Source organism: Macaca thibetana, chromosome X (genome assembly GCF_024542745.1).
Source record: "Macaca thibetana thibetana isolate TM-01 chromosome X, ASM2454274v1, whole genome shotgun sequence".
Classification (NCBI taxonomy): Eukaryota; Metazoa; Chordata; class Mammalia; order Primates; family Cercopithecidae; genus Macaca; species Macaca thibetana.
The window spans coordinates 1,102,449-1,122,330 of record NC_065598.1 but is presented as its reverse complement, the minus strand read 5'-3'; the positions used below and the strand labels follow the sequence as shown (position 1 = coordinate 1,122,330).

Sequence of the window (19,882 nt, the reverse complement as noted above, 5' to 3'; positions counted from 1 at the left end):
CCAAGCCCTGGACCTGCCCCGCAGACCTCAACCCCAGATCACGTAGACTCCTGCCTTATGCCCCGTCACCCCCCATCATGGAGACCCATGCCTTCTGTAAGGCACCCAGACCATTCTCATCCCCGTCACTAGGCCCAGGCACGTGGGGTCCCCTCTCCCAGGTACCAGACCTCCTGTCCTTAGTTCCCAAGAGCAGACTCCTGCCCACTGCTCTATCCATAGGCAACCAGTAACTACCCCACCATCACTAATAACTTTTCTGCCATCACCAGTAACTACTCCCCACCACCAGTAACTACCCCCATCACCAGTAACTACCCCCATCACCAGTAACTACCCCATCACCAGTAACTAACCCCCATCACCAGTAACTACCCCCATCAACAGTAACTACCCCCATCACCACCAGTAACTATCCCCATCACCAGTAGCTAACCCCCATCACCAGTAGCTAACCCCCATCACCAGTAGCTAACCCCTATCGCCAGTAACTACCCCACATCACCAGTAACTACCCCGCATCACCAGTAACTATCCCTCATCACCAGTAACTGCCCTCCATCACCAGTGAGGGTAGTACCCCCCATCACCAGTAACTACCCCCCATCACCAGTAACTACCCCCCATCACCAGTAACTACCCCACATCACCAGTAACTACCCCCCATCACCAGTAACTACCCCCATCACCAGTAACTACCCCCCATCACCAGTAACTACCCCCCATCACCAGTAACTACCCCCATCACCAGTAACTACTCCCATCACCAGTAACTATCCCCATCACCAGTAACTACCCCCATCACCAGTAACTACCCCCATCACCAGTAACTACCCCCCATCACCAGTAACTACCCCCATCACCAGTAACTATCCCCATCACCAGTAACTATCCCCATCACCAGTAACTATCCCCCATCACCAGTTACTACCCCCCATCACCAGTGAGGATAGTACCTCCCATCACCAGTAACTACCGCCCATCACCAGTAACTATCCCATATCACCAGTAACTATCCCACATCACCAGTAACCATTCCCCCATCAACAGTAACTACCCCCATCGCCAGTAACTACCCCCCATCACCAGTAACTATCCCATATCACCAGTAACCATCTCCCCATCACCAGTAACTACCCCCATCACCAGTAACTGTCCCCCATCACCAGTAACTACCCCCATCACCAGTAACTATCCCCATCACCAGTAACTATCCCATATCACCAGTAACCATCTCCCCATCACCAGTAACTACCCCCATCACCAGTAACTGTCCCCCATCACCAGTAACTACCCCCATCATCAGTAACTACCCCCATCACCAGTAACTGTCCCCCATCACCAGTAACTATCCCCATCACCAGTAACTACCCCCCATCACCAATAACTACCCCCCATCACCAGTAACTAACCCCCATCACCAGTAACTATATCCCATCACCAGTAACCATCCCCCCATCACCAGTAACCATCCCCCCATCAACAGTAACTATCTCCCATCACCAGTAACTATCCCACATCACCTATAACTATCCCCCATCACCAGTAACTACCCCCATCACCAGTAACTATCCCTTCATCACTAGACCCTCTCCTCCATGTCATTAGGGCTCCAGAGAGAGGCAGACACCCACTGCCTAGGCCCACTACCACCCGCAATAAGATCCCCACGGGGGCACCAGGAAACACTTCCCACACCCCAACTACGAAGCCCAACCTTCAGTCACAGGGCTCACTCCATCCCTAGAAGTCCTGGATCACTCACCTCCCCAATCCCCAGGGGTCCCAGGTCACTCCCCTCCCCCATCCCTAGGGAGTCCCGGGTCACTCTCCCTTCCCCCATCCCTAGGGGGTCCTGGGTCACTGTGCCCTCCCCATTCCTAGGGGGTCCTGGGTCACTCTGCTCTCCCTCATCACTAGGGGGGTCCTGGGTTAGTCTCCCCATCCCCATCCCTAGGGGTCCTGGGTCACGCTCCCCTTCCCCATCCCTAGGGGTCCTGGGTCACACTGCCCTCCCCATTCCTAGGGGTCCCAGGTTACTGTCCCCAACCCCATGCCTAGGGCTCCTAGGTCACTCTCCCCTTCCACATCCCTAGGGGTCCCAGGTTAGTCTCCCCACCACCATCCCTAGGGGTCCTGGGTCACTCTGCCCTCCCCATTCCTAGGGGGGTCCTGGGTTAGTCTCCCCATCCCCATCCCTAGGGGTCCTGGGTCACGCTCCCCTTCCCCATCCCTAGGGGTCCTGGGTCACACTGCCCTCCCCATTCCTAGGGGTCCCAGGTTACTGTCCCCAACCCCATGCCTAGGGCTCCTAGGTCACTCTCCCCTTCCCCATCCCTAGGGGTCCCGGGTTAGTCTCCCCACCACCATCCCTAGGGGTCCTGGGTCACTCTGCCCTTCCCATTCCTAGGGGTCCCAGGTTACTCTCCCCAACCCCATGCCTAGGGGCTCCTAGGTCACTCTTCCCAACCCCATGCCTAGGGGTCCTGGGTCACTCTTCCCAACCCCATCCCTAGGGGGTCCCGGGTTAGTCTCCCCACCACCATCCCTAGGGGTCCTGGGTGACTCTGCCCTCCCCATCTCTAGGGGTCCTGGGTGACTCTGCCCTCCCCATCTCTAGGGGTCCTGGGTGACTCTGCCCTCCCCATCCCTGGGGATCCTGGGTCACTCTTCCCTCCCCCATTCCTAGGGGTCTTGGGTTACTCTCCCCTCCCCCACCCCTAGGGGCTCCTGGGTGACTCAGCCCTCCCCAACCCTAGGGTCCCGGGTTACTCTCCCCGTCCCCATCCCTGGGGGTTCTGGGTCAGTCTGCCCTCCCCATTCCTAGGGGTCCGGGATCACTCTCCCCAACCCCATCCCTAAGGGTCCTGGGTTACTCCCCTCACCCCCAACCCTGGGGGTCCCGCGTCACTCTGCCCTCCAAATTCCTAGGGGTCCTGGGTTACTCTCCCCCACTCCCCCATCCCTAGGGGTCCCGGGTTACTCTCCCCTCCCACATCCCTGGGGGTCCCAGGTCACTCTACACTCCCCATTCCTAGGGGCCTGGGTTACTCTCCCCTCCCCCATCCCTGGGGGCTCCTGGGTGACTCAGCCCTCCCCATCCCTAGGGGTCCCGGCTTACTCTCCCCTCCCACATCCCTGGGGGTCCCAGGTCACTCTGCCCTCCCCATTCCTAGGGGCCTGGGTGACTCTCCCCTCCCCCGTCCCTAGGGGCTCCTGGGTGACTCAGCCCTCCCCAACCCTAGGGGTCCCGGGTTACTCTCCGCGTCCCCATCCATGGGGGTCCAGGGTCAGACTGCTCTCCCCACCCCTAGGGGCTCCTGGGTGACTCAGCCCTCCCCATTCCTAGGGGTCCCGGGTTACTCTCCCCGTCCCCATCCATGGGGGTCCAGGGTCAGACTGCTCTCCCCACCCCTAGGGGTCCTCGGTCACTCTACCCTCCCCATTCCTAGGGGTCCCGAGTTACTCTCTCCTTCCCCATCCCTAAGGGGTCGCAGGTCACTCCCCACCCCCATCCCTCGGGGGTCCCGGGTTACTCTCCCCTCCCCCATCCCTGGAGCTTCCGGGTCACTCTCCCCAACAGCATCCCTGGGGGTCCCGGGTCACTCTGCCCTCCCCCATCCCTCAGGGTCTCGGGTCACTCTCCCGTCCCTACCCCTCGGGTTCCTGGGTCTCTGGGCCCTCCTGGGTTCAGCCCCTCCGCCCCCTGCCCCCTGCCCCGCCCAGGCCCAGGCCGCACCGCGTTGCTGAGGATCTCCTGACGGCGCGGGGAGGCGCTGGCCAGCACCACGCGCTTGTGCAGCAGCTTCCCGATCACCGGGCACAGCACCATGGCGCCCACGCCGGGAGCCGGGAGTCCGCGGAGCTGAGCCCAGAGCCCGCGGTGAGCGCAGCTGCAAAAAACGGCGGCCAGAGTCCCGCCTCCGCGAGGCCACGCCCCGCCCGCCTCCGCGAGGCCACGCCCCGTCCAGGTCTTCATTGCCTTCCTCGCCAGGCCTCGCCCACTCCAAGCCTCCATTGGCTTCCCCGTGAGGCCACGCCCAGTCCATGCCTTCATTGGCCTCCCCGCGATGCCCCGCCCCGGCCTCGCCGTCGTTGCCCTCCCCTTCAGGCCACGCCCACTCCACGCCTCCATTGGCCTCCCTGTGAGGCCACGCCCAGTCCATGCCTTCATTGGCCTCCCCGCGATGCCCCGCCCCGGCCTCGCCGTCGTTGCCCTCCCCTCCAGGCCACGCCCACCCCACGCCTCCATTGGTCTCCCCGTGAGGCCACGCCCAGGCCACACCCCCGCCCGACTCCCCTCGGGCACCGCCCCGGCCTCGCAGTGAAGCACCGCCCCCAGCTCCGCCTCCCGGGCCCTGTCCCCGCCCCTGGCGCTCGCCCCGCCCCTCCCCGCCCCGCCCGCAGCGCCAAGACTGACAATCCCGCAGGACGCGCCAGCAGCTGGGGGTCCCCCAGGGAGGAAAGGCCGGAGTGGATTCCTGGGGTTCCTTGCAGGCGCGGCGTGGGGAGTGGAAATGCTGGGGTTCCCGCGGCTGCGGTTGTGAGCAGCGGTGGGGGGTGGGGTGTTCTTACCCGAAAGTGGGGGGGCCAGGCTCAGAGATGGGGGTCTTGTGGGCGCCGTCTTGGGGAACGTAGAGATCGGGGGTTCCCCGCGGGGCCGGCGGGAGGGGCGTGGAGACGGGGTGTCCACGGGCCTGGTGGGAGGGGCGTGGATATGGGGTCCCCGCGGGCCTGGTGGGAGGGGCGTGGATATGGGGCTGTCCACGGGCCTGGTGGGAGGGGCGTGGATATGGGGTCCCCGCGGGCCTGGTGGGAGGGGCGTGGAGATGAGGGTCCCCGCGGGCCTGGTGGGAGGGGCGTGGATATGGGGCTGTCCACGGGCCTGGTGGGAGGGGCGTGGATATGGGGTCCCCGCGGGCCTGGTGGGAGGGGCGTGGATATGGGGCTGTCCACGGGTCTGGTGGGAGGGGCGAGGAGATGGGGGGGTCCCTCCAGGACCGGTGGGAGGGGCATGGATATGGGGCTGTCCACGGACCTGGTGGGAGGGGTGTGGAGACGTCGGGGGGCCCTCCAGGACCGGTGGGAGGCGTGTGGGGATGGGGTCTCCGCGGGCCTGGTGGGAGGGGCGTGGATATGAGGGTCCCCGCGGGCCTGGTGGGAATGGCGTGGAGAAGGGGACCCCTCCAGGACCGGTGGGAGGGGCGTGGAGATGGGGTCCCCGTGGGGATGGTGGGAGGGGTTTGGAGATGAGGGTCCCCGCGAGAATGCTGGGAGGGGTATGGAGATGGGGTCCCCACGGGCCTGGTGGGAGGGGCGTGGATATGGGGCCGTCCGCGGGCCTGGTAGGAGGGACGTGGAGACGGGGTTGTCCACGGGCCTGGTGGGAGGGGCGTGGAGATGGGGTCCCTGCGGGCCTGGTGGGAGGGGCGTGGAGATGAGGGGGTCCCTCCAGGACGGGTGGGAGGGGCGTGGAGATGGGGTCCCCGCGGGCGTGGTGGGAGGGACGTGGATATGGGGGTCCCCGCGGGACTGGTGGGAATGGCGAGAAGGGGGCCCCTCCATGACCGGTGGGAGGGGCATGGAGATGGGGTCCCCGCGGGGATGGCGGGAGGGGCGTGGAGATGGGGTCCCCGTGGGGATGGTGGGAGAGCTTTGGAGATGAGGGTCCCCGCGAGAATGCTGGGAAGGGTATGGAGATGGGGGTCCCCGCGGGCTGGGTGGGAGGGGTGTGGAAGAAGGTGGGGGTCCTTGTGGGAGGGGCGTGGACATTGGGGATCCGCGCGCCTGGTGATGGGCGCGGCGTGGGGACCCCCTGTGGGCTCAGGGGTGGGACCAGAGCGGGCGCTGCGAGGTCAGGGACGCCCTGGTGGTCTCGGCTGCACCTTCCCTCCCTAAACGGACCCCACCTCCAGGCAGCTGGTCCCTTGCGCGCCGCAGGCTGCAGGGGGCGCGCGTGAGCTGTGCCTGGATTTTTCTTAACCCGCCCCCACCCAGAGCCCAGCCGCACCTGCTCCACATAAACCCAACGTGGCCTGGAGACTCCGGGTACTGTTTCCCCAGCCTTTTGTGACTCAGAAGATTTTACAATAAAATGTCAAAAATAATCATACACCCAGATCACATGCCAGCGATGTGTAGATACAGAGAACGGAATCCCACAGTTACTTTTGTTCACTGTGGAACGACGTCTGAGGGTGTCCAATACATTATGGAGAAAACGGAAAACAGAGAAGTTACAGAATAGTCAAATAAACGGGAGGAAAAAATAAAACACCTAAACCACGTGATGTCTGATTTGCAATATTGTGAGTTTTGAAAAAAAAATTAAAAATAACAGCAGCATACAGATTCATATTTCATATTTTTGGAGAAGTAACTTTTCTTCGTTTTGAAGCAACAGAGGGAATCACAACTTTACAAACTGTACTGCATATAACATAAACTCCATGCAAGTGAAGCTGTTTTCGTCCTTCCTTCCTTTCTTTTCTTTCTTTCCTTTCTTTTCTCTTTTCTTTTCTTTTCTTTCTTTCTTTTCTTTTCTTTTCTTCCTTTCTTTCTTTCTTCCTTTCTTTCTTCCTTCCTTCCTTCCTTCCTTCCTTCCTTCCTTCCTTCCTTTCTTTCTTTCTTTCTTTCTTTTCTTTTCTTTTCTTTTCTTTTCTTTTCTTTTCTTTTCTTTCTTTTTTTGAGATGCAGTCTCACTCTGTCACCCAGGCTGGAGCACAATGGTATGATCTCGGCTCACTGCAACCTCCGCCTCCCAGGTTCAAGCGATTCTCCTCCCTCAGCCTCCAGAGGAGCTAGGATTACAGGCACCTGCCATCACACCTGGCTAATTTTTGCATTTTTAGTAGAGATGGGGTTTCGCCGTGTTGACCAGGCTGGTCTCGAACTCCTGACCTCAGGTGATCCACCCACCTCAGCCTCCCAAAGTGCTGGGATTACAGGTGTGAGCCACTGGGCCCAGCCGCGGGTGAGATATTAAATCATAAAGAAAAATAGCAAAGGAAGGCCGGGTGTGGTGGCTCATGCCTATAATCCCAGCACTTTGGGAAGCAGATAAATCACGAACTCAGGAGATCGAGACCATCCTGGCTAACACGGTGAAACCCCGTCTCTACTGAAAAATACAAAAAATTAGCCGGGCGAGGTGGCGGCACCTGTAGTCCCAGCTACTCGGGAGGCTGAGGCAGGAGAATGGCCTGAACCCAGGAGGCGGAGCTTGCAGTGAGCCGGGATCGCACCACTGCACTCCAGCCTGGGCGGCAGAGCAAGATTTCATCTCAAAAAAAAAAAAAAAAAAAAAAAAAGAAAAAGAAAAGGAAAAATAGCAAAGAAAATTATAGCAATTATCTATGGAAGATGAAGTGAACGCTGCCACTTCCTGAACAGGTACAGGCAAAGCTGAAGGGTTCAGTGACCTACAGTGGGGGTTACTGGTAACCGTCACTGAAAACCCTGGAACTTAAAACAGCAAAAGTCAATTGCATTACAGCCTTGCAGGCCAGAAATCTGAAATCAAGGCATAGGCAGGGCCACGCTCCCTCTGATGCCTCTAGGGGAGGATCCTTCCTGCCTCTCCCAGCTCCTGGGGTCTCCAGGCGTCCCTGGGCTTGTGGCCGCATCACTCCAGTCTCTGCGTCCGTCTCCACGTGGCCTTCTCCTCTGTGTCTGTGTCTCCTCTTCTGTCTCTTAGAAGGACACTTGTCATTGGACTTAGGGTCTACCTTAATCCAGCATGATATCTTGAAACCATGAACTAATTGCACATGTAAGAACCCTATTTCCAAATAAGGTGCTATTCACCTGGTAGACAAGTCGATGGGGAGACACGGATCCCCCCAGTCCCCCATACCAGCGTTCCAGAAGGGGTGCCAGCTAACCAGAGATGGGGTCCAGCAGCCTGTAAGTTCTCCGTTATGGCCACAGCATTGAAACCCCACCAGGCAGAGATTTAACTGCTCAAAAGCCCTGACTACTGCAGCCCTCCTGCTCTCAATGTGCCCTTCAGAATTTCCTTTGCTTTTTTTTTTTAAGACTGACTCTTGCCCTGTTGCTCAGACTGGAGCGCAGTGGCACGATCTCGGCTCACTGCAACCTCTGCCTCCCAGGTTCAAGCGATTCTCCTGCCTCAGCCTCCTGAGTATCTGGGACTACAGGTGCCCGCCACCACACCCGGCTAATTTTTTGTATCTTTTAGTAGAGATGGGGTTTCTCTATGTTGGCCAGGCTGGTCTCAAACTCCCGACCTCAGGTGATCCACCCACTTTGGCCTTCCCAAGTGCTGGGATTACAGGCGTGAGCCACCATGCCCGGCCAATGCCTGTTTTTTTTTTTTTTGTTTCTTTGTTTTTGAGACAGAGTCTCGCTCTGTCCCCCAGGCTGGAGTGCAGTGGCGCGATCTCAGCTCACTGCAAGCTCCTCCTCCTGGGTTCACGCCATTCTCCTGCCTCAGCCTCCTGAGTAGCTGGGACTACAGGCGCCTGCCACCACGCCCCGCTAATTTTTTTGTATTATTATTATTTTTTTAGTAGAGATGGGGTTTCACCACATTGGTTAGGCTGGTCTCGAACTCCTGACCTCAGGTGATCTGCCCGCCTTGGCCTCCCAAAGTGCTGGGATTACAGGCATGAGCCACCGCACCCGGCCAATGCCTGTTTTTTGTTTGTTGTTGTTGTTTATTTGTTTTGTTTTTTGTTTTTTTTTCTAAGACAGAATCTCACTCTGTCGCCCAGGCTGGAGTGCAGTGGTGCAATCTCGGCTCACTGCAAGCTCCACCTCCAGGGTTCACGCCATTCTCCTGCCTCAGCCTCCTGAGTAGCTGGGACTACAGGTGCCTGCTACCTCGCCCAGCTACTTTTTTGTAATTTTTTTTTTTCTTTTAGTAGAGACAGGGTTTCACCATGTTGGTCAGGCTGGTCTCGAACTCCTGACCTCAGGTGATCTGCCTGCCTCGGCCTCCCAAAGTGGTGCGATTACAGGCGTGAGCCACTGTGCCCGGCCAAATGCCTGTTGTGTCTAAGCCAGCCAGTCTATGGTATTCTGTGATAGCAGCCTGCAATGGACTAAGACATCCCATAAGAAGAGGAGATGAGGACACAGACACACACAGAGGGACGAGCCTGTGAGGACACAAGGAGAAGACGGCGTCTCCAAGCCCAGGAGAGAGGCCTCAGGAGGAACCAGCCGTGCCCACACTTTGACCTCAGACCTCCAGCCTCCAGGACTGTGGGAGAATCAATGTTTGTTGTCTAAGCTGTACAGCGTACAGAACTTTGCTATGGCAACCCCGGCAAACTCAGACACCCCATCCCGCCAGGCCGGGCTTCTCTCCTTAATGTCCTGTTTTGCATTGAGCCAGCATCGCATAGTCTGATGTTCAAAGATTCTCAAATGTGTGCCGGTTTGTAGGTTGTGTGTAATTCAGTTGCCAAGAACTGAGGAGATCCTACCGTCCAGGAAACACCTGGCAATGTCTGAAGATATGTTTGGCTGTCATGTCTGGGTGTGTGCAGTGTGGGGGTGCTGCTCCCATCTGGTGGGCAGAGCCCAGGGCCACTGCTCAACATCCTACAGTGCCTGGGACGGCCCCACCGCAGAGAGCCCTCCAGCCCCAAATGTCAGCTGTGCTGAGGTGGAGAAACCCTGAGTTAGCATGCGAGGGTTTGTCTATCTATCATCTATCTATGTGTCTATGTTGTCCATCATTTATCCAGCTATTCATCTATCATGTATCCATCTATCTTGTCTGCGGATCTATCTATCACCCTTCCATCTATTTAGCCATGATATCTATCTATCTATCCATCCATCTATGGATCTATGTATGTATGTATTTATCTATCTATCATCTATGTTTGTATGTTTGTATCTGTCTATCGATCATCTATGTATCCATCTATGTATGTATGTATCTATCAATCGTCTATCTATCCATGTATATATCTGTCTATCATCTATCTATCCATCTATGTATGTATGTATCTATCAATCGTCTATCTATCCATGTATATATCTGTCTATCATCTATCTATCCATCTATGTATGTATGTATCTATCAATCGTCTATCTATCCATGTATATATCTGTCTATCATCTATCTATCCATCTATGTATGTATGTATCTATCAATCGTCTATCTATCCATGTATATATCTGTCTATCATCTATCTATCCATCTATGTATGTATGTATCTATCAATCGTCTATCTATCCATGTATATATCTATCATCTATCTATCCATCTATGTATGTATGTATCTATCAATCGTCTATCTATCCATGTATATATCTGTCTATCATCTATCTATCCATCTATGTATGTATGTATCTATCAATCGTCTATCTATCCATGTATATATCTGTCTATCATCTATCTATCCATCTATGTATGTATGTATCTGTCTATCATCTCTGTATCTATCCATCTATCATCTATCTATCCATCTATATATGTATGTATCTATCATCTATGTATCTATCTATCCATCTATGTATATATATATCTGTCTATCCATCATCTATCTATTCTTCCTACCTGTCATCTATCTATTGTATCTACCTACCTACCTCATCTGTCATCTATCCCCCCACTTATGTTGTCTATGTATCTATTATCCATCTGTGTATCCATTATCTACCTGCATCTATCTAGCTATCATCTATTATCTATCTATCCATCCATTCTGTTTATCTATGTATCCATCTATCTATCATCTGTATAACTATCATCTATCTATCTATCTATCTATCTATCTATCTATCTTCTATCCATCTATTCACCTTTCTATCTTTCCATCATCAATGTATTATCTATCTATCTACCTATCTTCTATCCATCTATCTTTCCATTATCAATCTGTTGTCTATCTATCCATCTATCCATCATCTAGACTTTCATCTATCATCTATCAATCTATCATCTACCTTTCATCTATGTATCTATGTATGTATGTATGTATCTATCTATCTCCTATCATCCATTTATCAATCTGTCATCTATCTACCCATGTATGCATCTATCTATCCATCTATTATCTATCCACGTATCTATCCATTTGTCTATTTTTTTTTTTTTTTTGAGACAGAGTCTTGTTCTGTCACCCAGGCTGGAGTGCAGTGACGTGATCTCAGCTCACTACAACCTCCGCCTCCCAGGTTCAAGCGATTCTCCTGCCTCAGCCTCCCGAGTAGCTGGGATTACAGGTGCCCGACACCACGCCTGGTAATTTTGTATTTTTAGTAGAGACGGGGTTTCACCTTGTTGGCCAGGATGGTCTTGAATTCTGGACCTCAGGTGATCTGCCTACCTCGGCCTCCCAAAGTGCTGGAATTACAGGTGTGAGCCACTGCGCCCAGTCTTAAACTCTTTTATCTATCAATCTATCTATCTATCTATCTATCTATCTATCTATCTATCTATCTATCTATCTATCTATCTGTCTGTCTGTCTATCATCTATCTATATCTATCTACCTACTGTCTATGTATTATCTATCTATCTATCTGTATCTATCTACCATCTATCTATCTATCATCTATCTATCTGTATCTATCTACCTACTATCTATCTATCTATCTGTGTATGTATGTATCTATCTATCATCTATCTATCTGTATCTATCTACCTACTATCTATCTATCTATCTATCTATCTGTCTGTCTGTCTATCATCTATCTATATCTATCTACCTACTGTCTATCTATTATCTATCTATCTATCTGTATCTATCTACCTACTATCTATCTATCTATCTATCTATCTGTCTGTCTGTCTGTCTGTCTATCTATCTATATCTATCTACCTACTGTCTATCTATTATCTATCTATCTATCTGTATCTATCTACCTACTATCTATCTATCTATCTATCTATCTATCTATCATCTATCTATCTATCTATCTATCTATCTATCTGTCTGTCTGTCTATCATCTATCTATATCTATCTACCTACTGTCTATCTATTATCTATCTATCTGTATCTATCTACCTACTATCTATCTATCTATCATCTATCTATCTATCTATCTGTCTGTCTATCATCTATCTATATCTATCTACCTACTGTCTATCTATTATCTATCTATCTATCTATCTATCTATATCTATCTACCTACTATCTATCTATCATCTATCTATCTGTATCTATCTACCTACTATCTATCTATCTATCTATCTATCTATCTATCTATCTATCTATCTATCTGTGTATGTATCTATCTATCTATCTATCATCTATCTGTCTATATCTATCTACTATCTATCATTTATCTGTATCTATCTACCTACTATCTATCATCTGTCTATCATCTATCTATCTGTATCTACCTACTATCTATGTATCATCTATCTATCTATGTCTCTATCATCTATCTATCTGTATCTATCTACCTACTATCTATCTATCTATCTATCTATCTATCTATCTATCTATCTATCTATCTATCTATCTATCATCTATCTATCTATCTGTATCTATCATCTATCTATCTACATCTATCTATCTCTACCTACTATCTATCTATCAATCTATCAATCATCTATCTCTACCTACTATCTATCTATCTATCTATCTATCTATCTATCTATCTATCTATGTATCTATCTATCTATCTATGCTATTAGTCCTGTCCCTCTAGAGAACCCTGAGTAAAGCAATGGCGTTTTGTTTTTGTTTTTGTTTGTTTGTTTTCCAGCAGGATAAACGGACCAAGACAGGGAGCCTGTGAAGAGGATAAGACATTGGATCCAGCATCAAATGGGGTCTGTGTTTAAAATGCAAACCCCACAGAAATCAGAGACAGAAACACATTTGCCTTCTGCAGTGGAACAAAACAGAAGCAGCATCAACGCTGATTTTTTTTTTATGTTTTATTTTTAATTTTTACAGACACAGGGTCTCACCGTGTTGCCTAGATTGGCCCTTGAACTCCCGGACTCAAGCAGTCCTCCGGCCTGAGCCTCCCAAAGTGCTGGGATTACCGGCATGAACCACCACGTCTTGATGGAGGCTGAGACTTTTTGGAGTGCCTCCCTCTCTCCATGTCCTGCCAAGGACAGAAGTAAAGTTTTCCATCTTAAAACACGGGTGTGAGTCAACAGACACGTGCTATCTTTTTACTCAAAGCTCGGCAAGTGAACACACGGAGTCAGCTTCCAGGAAACATTCACAGATGTAAGAGGGGGTGTCGGTCGCTCTCCATAGCCAAGTGGCTGCACAAATCGTCATAAAGGCAAAAACAAAAAAAAAACAACAAAAAAAAACTGAAGCACTTTGCCTGCTTGCAACGTCTTCATTTGCGGGAGGATGTCGGCGTTCTCACACAGTGTCGAGGAAGGATATCCTCTCGGCTTCCTCTGACTCAAGCTCTCAGTTTTGTTTACAAGGCAGTTTAGGGATCTTCTGTGCATTGCCCTGAAGGTGTTACTCTGAGGTTTTTCACGGGTTCCGCCCCCCACCCCCATGAGACACACCCAAGGCCCACGCTGAGCACCTGCGGTTGGATCTCCTACGGGGTCTCTTGCTGACTGAGGCCTTTCAGTCCTGGAGGCTCCTGTATCAGCTTTGCTTTCTAGGGTTCAGCTTTGGGACAGTCTAGAGAAGCAGGAGGACAATTTCTCTCTTTCTGTGGAAGTTCTGGGTCTCTCCCGCAGCCCCCAGTTCCCTCTGGAGGCTCTAGGGGAGGATCCTTCCTGCCTCTCCCAGCTCCTGGGGGCTCCAGGGGTCCCTGGGCTTGTGGCCGCATCACTCCAGTGTCTGCCTCCGTCTCCACGTGGCCTCCTCCTCTGCGTCTGCATCTCCTCTTGTGTGTCTTAGAAGGACACCTGCCATTGCGTTTAGGGCCCACCCTACTCCAGAATGATCCAATCTCAAGGTCCTTAATCACATCTGCAAAGACCCTGTTTCCAAATAAGGTCTTACTCACAAGCTCTGAGCATTAGGCTATGGACAGATCTCTCTGGGGACCACTATTCAATCTACTACAATTGTATCCAATTCTTTCTTTTTTTTTTTTTTTTCTTTGAGACGGAGTCTCGCTCTGCCGCCCAGGCTGGAGTGCAGTGGCCGGATCTCAGCTCACAGCAGGCTCCGCCTCCCGGGTTCACGCAATTCTCCTGCCTCAGCCTCCCCAGTAGCTGGGACTACAGGCGCCCGCCACCTTGCCCGGCTAGTTTTTTTTGTATTTTTTAGTAGAGACGGGGTTTCACCGTGTCAGCCAGGATGGTCTCGATCTCCTGACCTCGTGATCCGCCCGCCTCGGCCTCCCAAAGTGCTGGGATTACAGGCTTGAGCCACCGCGCCCGGCCCCAATTCCTTCTGAGAGGCTCTAAGGGAGGATCCCTCCCGCCTCTCCCAGCTCCTGGGGGCTCCAGGGGTCCCTGGGCTTGTGGCTGCGTCACTGCAGTCTCTGCCTGTCCTTCATCCATGTGTGGGAGAGCGCTGTTTCCCAGGGAGGTTCCCCCGCCTGGAGCCTGCAGACCAGCTCACAACAGTGGCTCATTTTTCTGGAGACATGTGGACATTCAGGCTGCACTTGCTGGTACACCATCCTGGCAGTCCCACGTCTACGCCTGCCTCACTCGCCTTCACCAAAGACCACGGCTCGGCAGAGGGCAAAGGCGGGAAGGCTGGTTTCATGCCACGACGGCACATGGCAGGGGGATCTGGAGCGTTCTGAAGGAGGGGATGGGGTGCTCGGTTTATGAAGCTGACCTCCAGGGTCTGCAGCACTTTATACAGAACCGTGCAGGGGCTCACGCCTGTCATCCCAGCACTTTGGAAGGCTGAGGTGGGCAGATCACCTGAGGTCAGGATTTGGAGACCAGTCAGGCCAACATGGTGAAACCCCGTCTGTACTAAAAATACAAAAATTAGCCGGGTGTGGTGGTGCGTGCCTGTCATCCCAGCTACTCAGGAGGCTGAGGCAGGAGAATCGCTTGAACCCAGGAGGCGGAGGTTGCAGTGAGCCGAGATCACACCATTGCACTCCAGCCTGGGTGACAGAGTGAGACTCTGTCTCAAAAAGAAAAAAACAAAAACAAAACAAAAAACACCCAAAAACCAAAAACCAAAAAAACTCTGGTCCTTCAATCAAGAAAAATCAGAAAACACAGAGCTATTGTCTCCAGGGATCCTGGATGCCTTCATGATGTCATTCATGAAGCAGACTTAGGGGGTGATGGAGAGAATGAGCCACCAGACTGCTGGGCATTGCGGGGAAAAAAAAAAAAAAAAAAAAAAAAAAAAGCTTCCTGTGCTATCCAGACAAAAAACAAACAAAAAACAAAAAAACAGAAACAAAAACACACACACAAAAAGAGCATTACACATTACAGGGGCGTCATTCTTCCAGGAGCCTTCATCTGTCTCTAGTGGCCATAGCTGGGAGATTACATCCAAAAAGCACAAAAGAAGTGAAAATGAAAATGGCCTGTCCCTGCCTTAAGTGATGACATTACCTTGTGAAATTCCTTCTCCTGGCTCATCCTGGCTCAAAAGCTCCCCCACTGAGCACCTTGTGACCCCCCCACCCCTGCCCACCAGAGAACCCCCTTTGACTGTAATTTCCCTTTCTCTATCCAAATCCTGTAAAGCGGCCCCACCCCTATCTCCCTTTGATGACTCTCTTTTTGGACTCAGCCCGCCTGCACCCAGGTGATTAAAAAGCTTTATTGCTCACACACAAACACACACACACACACACACACACACACAGAGCACTCCCTGGGATCCAGCCTGGGGCACAGCGGGCCTCCCGAAATGACCCACCCAGGAACCAGCGCGTTGCACTGGTCCACATCACAGTTTCAGGATGTCAGAGTGGATTCAATGCGTGTGTGCATTGGCGGGAGCTGCTGAAATGAAATCCCAGAATTCCTAGCAACTGGGGGCTTAACACGAGTTTATCCTCCTCCGGTCCTGGAGACCAGAAATTTGAGATCCAGGTGTGTCAGGGTCACACTGCCTGGAAAGCTCTAGGGGAGGATCCTTCCTGCCTCTCCCAGCTCCCGGGGGCTCCAGGCGTCCCTGGGCTTGTGGCCGCATCACTCCAATCTCTGCCTCCGTCTCCACGTGGCCTCCTCCTCTGTGTCTGTGTCTCCTCTTCCGTCTCTCACAGGGACACTGGATTGGGCCCATTGTAAATGCAGGATGGCCTCGCCTTACTTCATTACTTTGCAGGGACATGGATGCAGCTGGAAACCATCATTCTTAGCAAACTATCACAAGAACAGAAAACCGAACACCGCATGTTCTCACTCATAGGTGGGAACTGAACAATGAGATCACCTGGACTCGGGAAGGGGAACATCACACACCGGGGCCTATTATGGGGAAGGGGAGGGGGGAGGGATGGCATTGGGAGTTATACCTGATGTAAATGACGAGTTGATGGGTGCTGACGAGTTGATGGCTGCAGCACACCAACATGGCACAAGTATACATATGTAACACACCTGCACGTTATGCACATGTACCCTAGAACTTAAAGTATAATTAAAAAAAAAAAAAGTACAAAAAAAAAAATTACATTTGTAAAGAGCCGGTTTCCAAACACGGTCCCATCCTGATGTTCCGGGTGGACACGGGTTTTGGGAATGATTGAATTAATTACTAAGCCATCTCTGTTTTCCTTCCATGGTAATGATGGCAGGAGAGAGGTGCCAACACAGGGCCTCTGAACAGCAGCTTTGGCCTCCGTCGGTGTCCCCAGTGCACAGAAAGGGAGGGGCTGAGCATCCGAGGCCACCCACTATGGAGACTGCCCAGAGCCCCTGGGCGGATGACCAGCTCTCCCATTCTCGCCTCCAGAACCATCTTTCTCACCCAACAGAGCCAGGAATCCAATTCCCTGTAATGTTCGGACGCCTGTGGGGAGTCAGACCTCTTCTTTACGCTAAACCAGCTCAGGTATTGGGGCTGGTGCAGGCACGTCTGGTGCAGAGGAAGAAAGACAAACACACAGTCTGCTCAACACCACCCACACAGCATGGAGGGGGCCCAGCGACTGACACCCCTGCAGGTTCCTGCGGTCCACACCTGTGTCCGGTGCTTGATCTCCAAACGGTCTCACGGGTCTGGCCAGTTGCCTGCTCCCCGGACCCCGGATGGACTCGCCAGGGGGGGAAACACGAGGCAGACAATGCGCAGAAGGCCGGGAACTGCGGAATCAAGCTGCACCCTTGGGTTGGGATGGGCTGGGACCCATCTCACCGAGCCTCGTTTCCACACCTGGGCCTCCGAGGTCCTCGTCCTGAGTCAGGGAGGCCTGATGGTGGTCCAGGGGCCTGATGGGACCTCCTTCACTCGCAGGGATTCACAGAAGCAGAGGAGGGGTGGGGGGCCCTCCAAGCCAGGTCAGAACAACCGTGCCAGGAATCACCGTGGTCAGCTCCAGGTTGGGGGGTGCGGTGGAGCAGGGAGCAGATGTGGGGAACACGGGAGTAGTTGAGGTGCCGGAATCTCAGGTGCTCCTGGAGTCATCAGAGATGAAGTATATAAATCTGTCCTCGTTCCTCTGAAAGAAGAATTCCAACCACAGCCAGCACAGTGGCCCTGAGTGAAACCAACAGCAATGTCGGTGTGCACCACACTAAGGAGACCAGCACCTCTGGGGGAGAATAAAGGCCAGAACCACAGCTAAGGGACGATGTCAGCAAGGAGAGGAGCTGGGAATGGGGCTGGCAGGTCGCCCAAGGAGGATATATCCAGAGATGGAGTGGCAGAGGGAGCAGGGCTGGTTGAATGTCCATGCTCGGGGACGGACAGGTGTGAGAAGGAGTGTCTAAGGAACTCGGGGGTGGACAGCCCGGCTCCACTAAAAAAAAATACAAAAATTAGCAGGGCGTGGTGGCACACGCTGTCTGGTGCATGGCACACCCGCTGCAGCCTCACAGAGCGCCCTGTGCGCCGCTGGGTTTTGCTGGTTTCTCTACCCTCAGTGAAACCTGGAGACCTTTCCTCACCGGTGCCTCTGCAGTGCCTGGGAGAAACGCAGCTGTTCTCCCTGAACCTCTGGCACCGTGGCCTCTCCATGCGCCCCTGGCTCTCCAAGCTGCACCCCCGGAGACTCAGAACTCGCTCTCCTGCCTCATGAGGCCGGGCCTGGGGGCTCCCTCCAGCCCTTCGGGGTGCGCACCGGCCTCGGAGCGCACGGACGTGGTCCTGGCGGAGAAGAGGCTCTCGCGGCGCGTGTCCAGGGGGTCTCCGGGCACCTGACGGCAGCCCAGATATTCCCGCAGGCGCAGCTGGAATTCCCGGGAGGCAAAGTAATACACAAACGGGTCCAGACAGTTGTTGAGGCAGCTGAGACACAGCGTGAGCTTGTAGACGTGGTAGTAACTCTTGCCGTAGAACAGGCGACCCACGATGTGCGCCAGGAGCACGAAGTTGTTGGGGGCGAAGCAGGTGACAAAGGCCAGCAGGACCACCACGGCCAGGCCCACCGCGCGCCTCCGCTGCTCCCGGCCGTGCGCCTCCTCCGTGCGTAACAGCTTGAGGATGGTGGCCGTGTAACAGGCCACGGTGACCACGAAGGGGATGAGGAACAGCAGGATGAAGATGGTGAAGAGGAACACGGCCCACATGGCCACGCTGGGGAGCATCGTCCACTTGAGGACATCGAAGCAGGTGACGATGCCCAGGGCGTGCACCGGGTAGGTGAGGTCGGTGCGCGCCAGCGGGGACAGGGCGGCCAGGAGCAACAGCCAGGTCCCGGCGCACGCGGCCACCGCGTAACGACGACGGCGCCAGCGCGTGGAGCTGAGCGGGTACAGGACCCCCAGGAAGCGCTCCACGCTGATGCACGTCATGGTGAGGATGCTGGAGTACATGTTTGCGTAAAAGGCCACGGTGACCACGTTGCACAGCAGCACGCCGAACACCCAGTGGTTGCGATTGCAGTGGTAGTAGATCTGGAACGGCAGCACGCTGGCCAGCATCAGGTCCGTGACGCTCAGGTTGATCATGAAGATGACCGACGGGGATTTGGGCCCGATGCGCCGGCACAGGACCCACAGGGAGAACAGGTTCCCCGGGATGCTGACCAGCGCCACCAGCGAGTACACCACCGGCAGGGCCACCGCGATCGTCGGGTTCCGGAGCATCTGCAGCGTCGCGTTGTCCGGGCCGGTGCTGTTTGGGACGTGCATCCTGGAGGGGTCCTCGCCCGGGCTCTGCAGAGGGAAGGGCGCACGGCTCAGGGGTGCGGGCGGGGAGGTGGCTGCCGGGAGGGCTCCCCGGGGACCAAGGAGGGTGGGGACATGCGTTCGCAGACGGCTCCCGGTCTCCTCCATCCCTCCCGCCCTTCCTCCCTCCTTCCCTCTCCTCCTTCTTTCCCTGCCTGTCTGCTTCCTTTCTTCACCCTCTGTCGTTTTCTTCTTTCCTCTCTTCTCCCCTTTCTCCTTCCTTCCTCCTGGCTCCTTCCTTCTCTCCCTCCCTCCTACCTTCTCTTCTTCCCTCCTTCCTTCCCTTCTTTTCTGTTCTCCCCACTCCCTCCCTTTTCCCATCCTTCCTTCCCTCACTCCCTCCCTCCCTTCTCTGCTTTCTTCCTTCCTTCCCTCCTTCCTTCTTTCCCTCCTTCCTCCCTTTCTCCCTTCCTACCTTCCGTCTTTCCTCTTTCTCCTCTTTCCTTCCTTCCCTCCCATCCTTTCTTCTCTTCCCTCCTTCCTTCCTTCATTCCTTCTTTCCCTCCCTCCCTCTTTCCTCCTTTCCCTCTTCCCTTCCTTCACTCCTTCCCTCCCTCCTTCCTCCCTTTCTCCCTTCCTTCCTACCTTCTGTCTTTCTTCTTTCTCCTCTCTCCTTCCTTCCCTCCCTCCTTTCTTTCCTCCTTCCCTCCCCTCCTTCCTTCTCTTCCCTCCCTCCCTCCTTCGTTCCTTCCTTC

The 19,882-nt window shown here is 53.7% G+C and overlaps 2 protein-coding genes and 1 long non-coding RNA gene across 6 annotated transcripts in view; all 3 read right to left on the bottom strand.

Moving 5' to 3' along the window:
- LOC126946848 (probable bifunctional dTTP/UTP pyrophosphatase/methyltransferase protein) overlaps positions 1-3,954 on the bottom strand; it is a 49,463-nt gene extending 45,509 nt beyond the window's left edge. The window contains exon 1 of the mRNA XM_050777535.1: positions 3,740-3,954. Within this exon, the coding sequence (XP_050633492.1) occupies positions 3,740-3,832 (93 nt within the window). The 5' untranslated portion in view covers positions 3,833-3,954. The remainder of the gene's footprint in view (positions 1-3,739) is intronic.
- Positions 3,955-11,188: 7,234 nt separating this feature from the next.
- LOC126946866 (uncharacterized) lies at positions 11,189-14,000 on the bottom strand. Of its 2 annotated transcripts, none has more exons than XR_007722787.1 (3): positions 12,155-14,000; positions 11,805-11,991; positions 11,189-11,475 (listed from the first exon to the last, which is right to left on the bottom strand). It is a non-coding gene; the product is annotated as an uncharacterized LOC126946866 (long non-coding RNA). The 2 variants fall into 2 exon arrangements; XR_007722788.1 differs by having other exon boundaries at positions 12,393-14,000.
- A 315-nt stretch (positions 14,001-14,315) lies between these two features.
- Positions 14,316-19,882, bottom strand: part of LOC126946853 (P2Y purinoceptor 8) — a 74,102-nt gene continuing 68,535 nt past the window's right edge. For all 3 annotated transcript variants that reach the window (XM_050777565.1, XM_050777566.1, XM_050777567.1), the window contains one exon: positions 14,316-19,175. In XM_050777565.1, coding sequence (XP_050633522.1) covers positions 18,072-19,151 — 1,080 coding nt within the window. In that variant the 5' untranslated portion in view covers positions 19,152-19,175 and the 3' untranslated portion in view covers positions 14,316-18,071. The remainder of the gene's footprint in view (positions 19,176-19,882) is intronic.